General features: G+C 36.9%; 1 protein-coding gene across 1 annotated transcript in view; it reads left to right on the top strand.

The window, feature by feature from the left end:
* Positions 1-13,190, top strand: part of ICOS (inducible T cell costimulator) — a 78,213-nt gene that overhangs the window by 52,821 nt on the left and 12,202 nt on the right. The window contains exon 5 of the mRNA XM_072741265.1: positions 3,463-3,598. Within this exon, the coding sequence (XP_072597366.1) occupies positions 3,541-3,598 (58 nt within the window). The 5' untranslated portion in view covers positions 3,463-3,540. The remainder of the gene's footprint in view (positions 1-3,462; positions 3,599-13,190) is intronic.

Here is a 13,190-nt window from a genome sequence, read left to right as displayed (position 1 = left end):
AGCAAGAAATGAGGCTAAATTGGGACCCTATTGTAAAACAGCTTAGAACGAGTTTGGGCCTTATCTAAGACTAACAGGAAGCCAATGGAGGGTACTAAGCAGGGAAGCAGGGTGAATTAGATTTACATTTTACAAAGATTACTTAACTCTTGTTGGAGTGTGGAGACAGAAACGGGGCAGGTGTAGAGACAGAAAAATCAGGAGAGATGGTGGAGACCTGGTCTAAAGCAGTGATCCTGACAAGAAAAGAAGAAAAACAACATGGCAGACAGCCAGGAAGTAAGATAATAGGGCTCAGTGGTGAATTCCTGAGGGGGAGAAGGGGCTGACCACAGGTTCCTGGATGATTTAGAGACTGGAGGGTGGTGCCACTCAACAACAGAGAGAAGCTAGGAGGAGAACCCATCCTGATTAGGGTGAACACTTCTCTTTCAATGCTTTTCAACTTGAGTGGCAAACCAAGTTGAGGTGAAGCACAGATAACTTTGCAGGTGCTTTTTAAAAACCCCATTGTTTGAGCTCAGTGGTTCTTCTCCACACGCAAGTATTGCCTTCAGTAAAGTTTCAAGCAAAGCAAAAGAAAGATATTCACCTGTGGAACTTCAAAAAAAGCAAGCCCACAGCATCGCCAAGGCTGGTGCCCGCAAAGCAAGGAATAATAAACATCCCATTTTTAATGTAACAGATTTTCCATTCCCCGCCCTCACCCCAGGCATCTGCACACACAAATCAAAACCCTCTTAAGTCATGGAATGAAAAAAATGAAAAAAAAAAAAAAAAAAAAAAGCAAACAAAAAGTGCTTCCTGTGGTGTGAACGGAAATTGTTGCCCAGTTTATTTTCCAAGCACATGAACAGTAGTTCTGAATATTTAAAACCACAAGTAATCATATTCTTAACTGAGATTTTTGAGAAGAGGTGGTGCGGACAGGATCACTCATAGCGGTCTTTGACATAAAGTACATTTACGTTGAAGTAAGGCCTGCTCCCCTTCAACATCAGTTATCACTGTAAGTGTCTTACAAACAGAATTGTGTTGGTTGGGGAAAAGCAAACAGATTCAGAACAAATAAGTATGCCTACCTAGTTGAACTAAAGCCAAGCCATACCATCACATGTGTTTTTGCCCCTTGAGATAGAAATTGCACCTAAATTTTATTAGGAAAACTCTTTTGCATTAGAATATTTTTAGAACTTCATCTAGGATCTAAGTACCCTTCTTCCACCAAAATAAGAGGCCCCCAATTCACATTGGCCAGTAATTTCTGGCCAGATAAATGAAGACTAGCGTGTGAATATAGTGTGATAATTAAGAGTGTGGAATTCAGTTTCTTTCTTGTTTGTTTTTAAGATTTGTTTATCTATCTCTTTGAGAGAGAGACAGAGACAGAGAGAGACAGAGTGAGAAGGGGGAGGGGCAGAGAGACAGGTAGAGGGTCCTGAAATAGATTTCCCACTGAGTGGGGAGCCCACTGTGGGGCTCCATCCAAGGGCTCTGAGATCATGACCTGAGCTGAAATCCAGAGTTGGTTGTTTAACTGAGCCACCAAGGTGCCCATGGAATTTGGTTTCATTGTCTGGGTTTGACCTGACTCTATTACTTATTGACCATGTGAGCTTGGACTCATTACTTAATCACTCTAACGCTCAGTTTTCTCATTGTGAAATGGGAATAATAATGAGATCTCTGTCACAGAGTAGTTGTGAACATGGAAGAGATCATTCATGTGAAGCACAGTGTCCGGCATATTGGTATGTACTCAATAAATGTTCATTATTAGATTCCTGCCCTATTGTCCTCTGCAGAACTATATCTGAGCTCTAGAATTTGTGGTAATTTTTATTGGATGAAGTAAGAGCTCTCCAGACTTAGTTCCAGAGCTAGGCCACAGCAAAGTTAGAAAAAGTCAATTATTCTACACTGCCTCCATTTTTGCTGAAAAAGGATTCAAGTACGATAACAATGGATCTGGAGGCATTTCCTCTTGATGCTGTCAGGGATCACAGTGGAAGGGAAAAGAAGGAAATCAGGGTAACAGGTTCCCAGTGGTCTTGGTGGCCCAGTATTTCTCTCAAGTTAGCTCAACACCTCAAATAGCGTCTTTTACACTATTGAGGCCTAGGAGCCTAAAAAAGGTCACTGGGGAAACAGAGATGTAATGGAATCACTGCAGGATCAGCCTCCTACGTTATCTTTGGAACCCCTTGGCTCTGGTCCAGTATCCCATATTGCTCTTCTAGAGCCCCAAATCCGGATTCTACTTCAGAGCCTGGACATTGGACTGAAACCTTGGTTGCCCTGACCTCCTGATTTCAGCTTCTCACCTGAATATCTCCTCTGCAGGTTGATAGTTGGTCTTACCCTGTCTTCCCCATAAACCCTGGATCCAGCATCTTAGAAGCTGGTTCAGACTTTTAGATGGTTGGCTTGAGTGGCTCTACCTGTTTTGGTTAAGAGTGAGAACTCTGGAACCATACTCTTCAAATCCTAGCATTCCCACCTGCTATTTGACTTGTGCCAGCACTTTACAACTCATGCCTCGGTTTTTCTTATCTGTAAAATGGGAAATACTAATTTCCCCACCTCATAGAATGTCTCCACCTCATAGAATGGTTAGGAGAGTTAAATGAATTACCATATGTATAAAACATAATATAAATACACATACACTAATAATCCAGGTTAATATAATATTAGCTATATTCTATTCTATACATAATATATATTATTTTACACTTAATTTTATGTACACTTTACATTAAGATGAATATTTCATATAAACACTTATGTACATACAAATCTACTTATTTATATTATTATTACTATTGTTGTTATTGTCTGTTCTATTGCCCTGCAGAGATGGAGACCATGGGTAGGCTTTTCAGCTTTTTTGTTTTCATCTGAAGCTATAGGTACAGAATTCCTGGTTTCTACAGACTTTTCTGTAATATGCAGAACAGAGTTTAGGTTGGATTAAAATAGATTGCATCATTTGGAGAATTACCATCTACAGTGAATGTGATGTAAATATTTCTCTGATTTCTGTGTTGCTCTTCTTTCAGATAAATCTGCATTTCAATTTCTGTAAGAATTCCCTTTATTTCTTATCCTGTTTCAAAGGCTTTCTATCTCTGGAGCAAATAGCAGAAGATAGGTGTCAAAAACATGTTATTTGTCATGTGGCTATTTTTAGAGTTTGTTATTCCCCAGTAACCATTGATTCGGTGGAGTGGGATGGTTCTGAAAATAGGCATGGTCTCTTTCTCTTGTTTTATTGGAACCAGAATGAGGGTAAAGTTTCCCTCTGTTTTCAAAATTATCAGCAATCCATGGATTAAGCTGAACCCCCCGTAAACCATAATGCCGCTCCTATCGCCACTGACATCAATCGCAAGACACCTCCTTGCCTTAATGGTAAGTGTGACACTACATAAACCCTCACAAAACCCACTTCCTTTCCAGCAAATAGAAAACAGTTGAGAACATGAATTCACTGTCAGCTTTGAACACTGGAGGGGATTGCATCTGTTTTCAGCAAACATGAAGTCAGACCTCTGGTATTTCCTTCTCTTCTGCTTTCAAGTTGAAGCCCTAACAGGTGAGTGGCCCATCGATTATTTTTTATTAAGTTATGATTCAAGTGAATATTAAAAAACCCAAAAGGTAGAAAAATCAGACACCCAATAGAAGGTCTTTGTTTGTTTTCTGTTTTTGTTGTTTTGTTTTGTTTTGCTTTTTAAAAAAAATTAATTTATTACTTATTTATTTTTTGAAAGTGGGAACAATTGCAGAAAAGTCCCAAGCACTTGGCACTGGGCTTTTGTCACCATGTCACAGCTGATGCCATGGAGTTTGTACTGCTTCTTTTGATATTGTGTTTTTTAAGATGAAGAAAAATGTTTCATCAGACCATTAAAATTTTAAATTACCTGCTTGGAGTTACCTGTTAGTAGATAAAGTAGAAGAGCGGCTTACTGTTCTCAGAGAAAGATGAAAGGCAAAATGACTTGTGTCAACTGAATGAAGGTAAAATAGTCGTGGCATCTGGGCCGCGAATTCTTTTAGAAGGAGAAAATAAAATGGAAACACTTTGAAAAAGAGGATTTTGATTTTAATCTTATCTGGGTGATCTCTTGTCAGAAATGTCCAGGCTGCCACAGAGTTTTTTTTTTTTGACACTAAGCGTCAGGGTCCCTCTAAAAGGCCAAGGAGTCGTGGACACTATAAAAAGGCTCCTAAGCCCATGGAGACATTAAAGAAAAACAAACCAGCATTCTGAAGTCCTCAATTCTCTCTCTTAGATGGTATATATATCAGACTATTTGAAGGATTTAAATAATGTGACCTACCACTAAATTAAAAAATGTGTTTCTGCTGTTTCTTATTTGGTACATTTTTGTATTCCCTCCTCCCCACCACTCTGAGCCATGTTCTTGAGGCTGGCACAAACAAAGTGAAATTATATTGACTTGGAAAGTTCTATTAACACTAAAAGGGAAAGCAGAAATCTAGTAGACATAATCTCATCTAGACACACATTTTGCAGTGGTACAAAGAAATAGATTTTACTTTTCTCTCCAAAGAATTAAAAAGCAATAGCAGATTGGTCAAATCTTTCATCTCGTAGTAGTTCAAGGTGATTCAAATGCTCTTAAGAGGAATGAAGAGTGAACAATTAGAGTCTGCTTATAAGTTCCAAAGTCAGCTTGGGGCTACTTGCTTCTTTATGCCCTGTCTACAACCCAGTGAGATCTTTTAGTAGCATGAACAACAAATGAATAGCTTTGGAATTGATATTCATTTATTTATTCATTCACTTATCCATTCATTCATGCACCACCAAGCACTTGCCACGTAGGAGATACTATGCTAGCTGCTGTGTGTGCAATGATGAACAAAACCGCATTAGTCCCTGCTCTCAGGAAGCTAACTGAATGGTTGGAAGAAAGACATTAATTAAATAATCTCATGAATTAATAATAATTACGGACAAATTCAGAGAATGTAACAAAGAAGCCTCTCTAGACTGGGTGGATATGGGGGAGGAGTTGGGGAGTAGTGTTCATCAAAATCTTTTTTGTGGCAGTGCCACTTGAATTAAGATTTGAAGGATAAGTAGGAATAAATGAGGGGGATGGTGTCAGAGGGGGAAAACATTCTATACCAGGTAAAGAGGAAGGGCAAAGGATCTGTGGCAGGAGGAAATGAAGTAAGGTCAGAGAACTGGAAGAAGGAGGAAATGCCTGAGCATGGAAGGAAAGGGTTTGGAATGGTACAAGAAGATGCTGGAAAGAAAAGCAGAGGCAAAACCATTCAGACTATATGGGCCATGTAAAGGATTTTGGATTTTTTTCCAAGAATATTGGTACAAGTCATTGAGGGTTATGCTGTAAAAAGATATCCCAATAGGCTAAGCCCATATGGGCACTTACGGTTGATAGTGTATTTATTATCAGTTTGAGATTTGAGTTAACAATCATGTTTTTTTCTGTGGAAGGATAGATCCAACCTAGGTAGAGTTATTTCAAGTTACTAGACTAACCTGATGAAATTGTGCTTCTAGAATGATATTCGTCTTAGGCTCTTATAGAATAAAACCAACGTTCACTGTTACCACACAGAAAGCTATGCCATGTGATAAGCCATTTTTCAGTTTGAGGGATAAGTGACTAAATGAGATTGTAAATTGCTAATGGTCTCCATGTTTGAAATACCATCACCATGCATTTATCCAGGACCTATCCATTCTTCAGAGCCTACACCAAGCACATGCAAGTCTTTTCCTTTTCCTTTGCCATCTTTTTAATCCTCCCAACTAAGTAAGCTTTCTCATCCCACACAAAGGTTAAGTTAGTCTTACTTTCAGTTCATGTTTAAAGAATCTCAGACCAGCAAAGGCTAAGTGATTTGTTACATATAATTTATGGCAGAACCAAGAGAGAACACAAATGTAATGTATCTGACTCCAATATTCACATTCCGTCCACATTGTGTTGAAGTAGCAAGACATATAATGTTAAAGGGGAGAAATTCTCATTAGTGTTGCCTTTAGTTGGTGAGTTAATTAGTTGGAGATCTTGGTGATTTCTTAACTATTACTCTCAGTGTAAAATTTAACAAAGTCATCTTCTCAATGATTCTGGAACAATAGGAAGCTCCTCTTTGTAAAAGGATCTGGAAAAAATTTGAACCTTTACCAGTGTTTAGAGGACCCTCTTTTTACACCTAATGGGCAGTGAGAACCATGTGGGTGACCTTATGATTTCTAATTTTGGGAAGACTGCTCTGAGAGCAGAGTGGAGGCTGTACATGAGTAAGAGTGATAGAAGTCAAATGGTGCTTAATAAATGTAGGTCTCATAATGGGTTCTGGGAGGAGCTGGGAGGATAACCATCAAGTTCTTTTTGAGCCTTGCTTTTATTTCCCAGCCATCAAATCCATGATTCCTAAATCCCATCACCTTAGGAAAAACAGCCCTTTGGTGTCTGCAGATGGGCCCCTCCTTAGAGCTCAGAGGGAATTCTGTGGGATCTGTTCCTCCCACAACTCCCTTTAGGTACTCATGTTGGATTTTTAAAAATCCAAATTGTTAACTTTTGTCCCCCATAGATGAATTCAGGCCATTCCCATTAAGTGTGATAAGCCTGTACTTGATTTTATGCCTTCACTGTAATGTTTATTTCTATTTATTTTCCTTAGCTATTGTATCTTTTTTATTTTGGTTGGCTTCTTTTAACTTCTCTCTTTGCCTCTGTAATTTGGAAGGTTGACTACAGTTCTTAACTGAGTAAGTCATTATGGTTGGAACACCTTGAATGTCTATTTATTTATTATTGGCTTAAAATAAATAATGACAGTGGCCTTGCCTGATATGCTGACCCCACACTCCTCCACTGACCTGAAAACTTCTGAAGGTGCTTCCTGTCCCACTCTCATGCTTTCCTGTTAGTGTACCCCTGCCCCAATCTTGGGCTTTGTTGAAATAATAATTGAAGATCATTGCTAGTTTCCTTTTACAGTATTTCTCTTGTTTTAAGAATCCCTTCTTTAGACTTCCTTCACCTATTTTCAGTGACAGCATCACTCATCCAGTCCTGTCCTGTTATTTCTGTTCTGATATAATCATCAGAAGATTTCCATTACTTTCTTCAGATACCCTGGACTATAAATTCCAGCACAGGTAAAGAAGTCTTTCTTTTAGTCTGATGCGTGACTAATATCTTTTCTGGGAATAGGATTCCTGGACTGAAGTCTTTTCCCTTAATTGTCTGTGGATCCCCCTCCACTGTCTGCTGGCTTCTAGGACTGCAGGTGAATAATTCCATGCTCATCTGATTCTCGTTCATTTGTAAGTAACTTAAAAAAAATTCTCTAGGATCTTGTAAACTACTTATTTCAATATTGGAATTCAGGAGTTGTGTCAAGATATGCCTAGCTCAGTGAAGATTTTCAGGAACATTTTTTGGGACTCGGTGAGACTTCAATATGTGGGCATGAGAAGTTTTTTGTTTGTTTGTTTTTCTAAATTTGTTCCATAGTTGTTTAATCTTATGTTTGTCGTTTTCTCTTCTTTCTAGGCATACCTATTATTCTTTCAAGTCTATTATTCTCATGTAAGATCTTGAATCCCTTGTTTTTCATCATTAGTGGCTTTCATAACTTGCCATTGCTATTAGCAACTTCCTCAGGTAAAATGGAATATTATACCTTTGTTAGCAGGATACTCCCATTTCCTGGTAGAAAAAGAATGTAGGTGCATAGAGAGAACCTAATTCTTATCTTAGTAGAATGAGACTGTAGGTACACTGTAAGGTACCTTACAGGTACATAGACTTATTTAACTTAAAAAAAATGGCTCAATATTCACTGTTGTAAACTGTGCAAAACCCACAACTTATGCTACCTTCCTATCTTAAGGATATGAATTTTATATGTTAAAGAATTTATTAAACTTTGTAAATTAAACAAATCAAAAATCCTCTGTTTCCTTCAATATCCTAGCTAAGGTTCACATTTACTTCATAAAAGGCATTTTTATGTTACTGCTATTCTAATAAATTGGATCTTTCAAATGGCACTTTTTGGTCATCTTAAGTAAAATAAGACCTTTGGCATTTGAAACCTTAGGAAAATTTAAAAATATATTTTGGAAAGTGGAACTTAATAAGTATGTAGAAAATATATAATGCAAATGAAAACCGTTAGTCAAAATGTGATTTTTTTTCATTGGTTCAGCATGTGAGGCTGATCAAAACAGACCAAGATTTGCGAATTTAGAGTCAAATGTTGGGAATATGGACCTCCTCTGGGTCACATATAATGTATTGATGCCTGCTTCTACTTTGCTTGAGGAAAACCTAAGAAAAATTAAGTTGCTTTTAGGGAGGTTGACAGACTCAAGAATTTTGGTTCTGTCAACCACTCATTCTGATAGAATCTTTTGTTCGTCTGAGCCATGATGACGTAAGCATGGCACCTTCAACAAGCAATTGGAGATCACTTAAATGTAGTGTTTTAATTTGAGAAATCCAACTTTTTGCAGCCAACATTTATATTTTCCTAGAACTCAGCACCAGAAAAAATCCATTCATGGAAAACAACAATAAACAAATAAAATCTGTAATGTACTCACAATTAAAGTTTATTTTGTACTATGTAGGTCTAAAGCAAAAAATCTCATAGTACTCATTTGTACTTATTTAATGATGAAAGTTTGTGTATGTGAATCCATGTTTTTACATGTCTCCAGGCAGATAAGTTTCAAAATAACCATTAAGAATTTAGACCTTGTCAGAGCAAGGAACTAGACTGTGTTGCAGATTCAAATACATAGGGCAGCTCAACACATATGGTTGATGAATGAGGATGTCTAGAGAAATGAGTGTGTCCAGCACAAAGTAATTTCATATGTAAGAAATTTTAAAATATATTTTTGGTGTATGATAACTTCTCAAATCACAGAATACATATGTGGCATCAATGTAAATAGTACTTCAAGTACTCGAGACATTAATATACCCAATACACTGGAAGGAAAGAAATACATGAATATAACTTCCCAGACAAATTTAATGTTAAAAGATTCTTTTTTTCTTTTCCTTTTTCAGCAAGTCTCTTTGGCTTCTGTGCCTTAGCTTCTAAAAAATTAAGGGTTGGACTAGATTATTGGACTAAAAGACTCCTTAAGAATATGGATTCTGGTCTCAGACTGTCTAAGTTCATATTATGGTTCCATCACATATTAACTCAATAATCTTGGGGGCAGTTATTCAAGCCTCAGTTTCCTCAAAATAGAAAATGTTTCCATTAAAATAGAAAATCTGACATAAAAAGGCTGTTATGTACATCAAATTGTATATTTAATGTAATGCATTTAACACAGTATCCAAAGCATGAGAAACTCTCAATGCTTACAAGTTGTTCTATTATTATTTGGAAGCTTTTGAAGACTTAGAACTATTTATTTAACTTCCTGACCTATTAGGCTTCAGAGAACTGGCTGGGCATCATTCAGTTTATGTCTTTGCCTTTGGCCTGGGAAATAAGTATTCTCCAATATCCAGTAAACAGAATCTCTTGCTCTACTTTTCTTATTCTTGTCTTTAGTCCACTATGGAACATTTGCCAACCATGCTCAGCCTCCATGTTTTTCTAAGCATTCATTTATTTCATTGAGCTTCTAATACATTCCTGGTCCTAGGTGACCATACTACAGTACTTATCCTTGTGAAGCTCAGGTTTAAATGAGAAAGACAGACAACACAATTATGATCCAAGCTGATATGCATTATAAATATATTGGCATAAATAAAGTGTTATTGAGAGTATAGAGATAGGAGTCTTTGGAGTCTTGGAGACCAATCAAAAATGATTCTTAAAGAATGAATGGGGTTCTCTAGGAAGATAAAGAAGTACTAGGATATTCTAGTTTATGGGAACAGTTTAAAGATGTGAGAAGAATGACCAAAAAGTTTAGTACAGCTTGAACATAAATGGCTCACAGATTGTGAAAGGAGTTTGTGTCAAGCTAACACAATTGTTTTTTTTTTTTTAATCTCATAAGCCACAATATAATAGAAACTTTAAGCTGGGAAGTGAACACAATTTTGGGAGCAGCATGGGGGATGGACTTGGAAGGGGAGAGACTGTTCTTAAGAAGGCCAGTTAAGAAGATTCCACAGATGAGGGAAGACATAAAAGGATCCTGGATTAGCAACAGAACTAGAGAAAAGCAACTGAATTCAAGAGATGTCTTTGAGCCAGAGTCAGCTGGAGTTGGTAGCCAGTTGGATCAGGAGAGTCAGGGGAAGGGGTTAGACTACTGACTCCCTTAAATGGCAGCATTTGGGTTTGAGAGTTCAGGTTGGAAATGTTACTCTTTATCTATCAGAAGAAATCAGATAGAGGTGTTGAAAGGAAATTGGAAATTAGGGATGGGAGCCAAGGGAAGGGGTGGCTGAGATAAAGGTGTGGGTTACTGGAGTAGAGATGAGAGCTGGAGCCTTAAATGTAGCAAGTTCACCCAGCCAATGCCTTGTTTATGTGCCCAAAGGGCTTTACCTGGCCGTTGAGGGATGGGAAGTAATGTGGATACTCTTGGGTGCCAATAACATTCTTTCTCCCTCCCCTTCTGTGGTAGAGACTTGGGTTCATTTAATCTCATGTGATTTCCCTGGTAGGACAGTTTCAAATCAATGACAATGAATTAACTAACAAAATAACTTGTTTGCAAATTAACTACTTCATGAATATTGCTGCAAAGTTTTATAACCTATTTGGCATTCTTCCATTTTCAGGAAGGAAGTTTTTACTAGAAGAAAATCAGTCTTCCATTTTTTTTCTTATTATATAGTAAGATGCACATTTTAGAGGACCAAGGGTTATTTTACCCTATCTCCCACCAGCCCACAAAGTTCCTTGGAGAGTAGAAACAACTCATACATTTAGTGTGTGTATGTGTGTGTGTTTGTATGCTCTTATGGCTTTTTTATTTTCTCCTCACTTTTCTTCTTTACATTTTTGTCTTTCTTTTCTATAAATGTTAAGAATTTAGATCAGATTGGGCTTATTTAGCCTATCCTCCTTGCTGACTTCAATCAACTCTTTAGAGTACGGATGCCTTTGAATAGTAATGTAAGCATAGAAATGATGCATGTATAAAAATCCATAATCAGGATTCTAAAAGTTTTAGCCAGTAGATTCATAAGAAATGACAATGCTTCTAAGAAAGGTGAAAAAAAGGTGGTAAATGCAAATTTTTTTTAAAAAGCCAAAATTTCTTAGTGTAGCAAAACCTAAATAAACATTGCAATTTTTAGAGCTTCACCTCTTATGTCACATTCATGAGCTGTGCTAAGCTAAAGTTCATTGTTTGATTACAGAAAAATATGTTTAACAAGCACTATCAATAATTGCGAACTCAGGAGATCTTATCTTTCTATCACTCTGAGATCTTTGTGGAGGTTTGTGGTTAGAAGTCTGAATTGAGGAGAATGAAATTGAATTGCTGATCTGTCTCACATGCTGCAGTTGTGTGGGTTTTCTAACATGTTTTTACCAAAAGGTTTTCAACTGGGGCTAATATAACTGCTTATAAAGAGTCCTGGCAGGATGGGTTCTAGCAACACCACCTTATACTGAAGAAATGGAATATTAAAAGAACCAATTTACAAATAAACTCTTCTGAGTTTACAATTCTCAGGTGAATGATCTTTTTTCCCAGGTTTGTTTATTTTTAATACCCGCCACACACACAGCCCCTGCCCTATGGATACGAATGTTCTTATCCCTTAAACAATTTAGAAACCTAAAGAAATCACCTAATGTAAAGATTCTGAACTTACTCTTGAAGTAAGTAAGGTTATAAAGTAAGGTTATAAAAATCATAGTTAGCAGCGGTTAACAGGTTTGAACCTCTATTGAGAAGATTGTACCCTTTAGACATGATAGTCTGTGATTAAGAAGACACAGTACCTGTTTTCTAGAGTACTTATAATCTAAAGAGTACCAACAAGAGGTATATAGATATGATAGCAAAACTAAGACTAATACTTAATATTCAGATTTTAAGACCCATCACCAGGACTCAAGAGAACATATTCTTATTGTGTTTTTAATAATATATTAAATGCTGAAAGATACAAAATGGTATTTTATCACAAGTCACTAACATGCTGTGATTACAAACTATCTGGATATATTAGAAAAATCACTGGTCCAGGGGCCTGTGTTGTGGCCATACATTGGGAAAATTTAAGGAGTATGCTCTCTGGAGGATCTAAATAATCAACCAGGCTTAAACTTGTCTTCTCCTCTATAGATAAAAAACAGTTAAGAGAATCATCAATCATCTAAACAAATCTTTATGAACCTAGTGAATATTTACAGATAAAGAACCTGCGTCTTTGAAACTCAGAATTTTCATTAGAATCTGACATTTCATTTCAGGGGATTGATTGATTAATTATACATTTTGCTTGATTATACATTTGCACATACTTATTTCCAGAAGAAAGGCAACTCATGGGATCATGTCCCAGCCTATGAGCTCTGTTTAATCCTGGGCAAGCCACTCACTTTTCTGCCCCCATTCTATCTTGGTAAATATAAATATAAAATGAAAGGCTTAACTGATCATTTCTGAGAGCCTTTTTGGTTTTTACATTGTATTTTCTCTTCATCCCCCGCCAGATTTATAACATCATTGAAATCTACATATTCATTTATTCATCTGTCCATCCATCCAATAAATATTTATTGTGACTTAATACATACTAGGTGCTATTGTAGATACTTGGGATGGATTGGTAAATAAGATCAACAAGGTGCCTGATTTGAAGACTGATATTATAGTGGAGAAGTCAGATAATAAACAAATAAACCAGATAACTTCAGACATTGATAAATACCTTATCTCAGGTTATATGATAGAAAATTCCATTGGGGTGTACTTTGGATTGAGTGGTCAAGAAGTAAGAAGAAGAAGTAAGAAGCAGTCATGTGAAGATTGGAGAGAATATTCTAGGTGAAAAAGTGACATATTCAACAGCTGCTTACATTTGAGGGATAGAAAGAAGAGCAGTATGACTTCAGTGTAGTGAGTGTCTAGAATAAAATGATGTTAGAGAAGTGGGTAGGTCATGCAGGCATGAACACCAGGCTAAGGAGTTAAGTTTTCTTCTATGTATGTT

The sequence above is a fragment of the Vulpes vulpes genome, chromosome 16 (genome assembly GCF_048418805.1).
Source record: "Vulpes vulpes isolate BD-2025 chromosome 16, VulVul3, whole genome shotgun sequence".
NCBI classification, from domain to species: Eukaryota; Metazoa; Chordata; class Mammalia; order Carnivora; family Canidae; genus Vulpes; species Vulpes vulpes.
The sequence above is the reverse complement of the archived record's forward strand: the minus strand, read 5'-3'. Positions and strand labels throughout refer to the sequence as shown.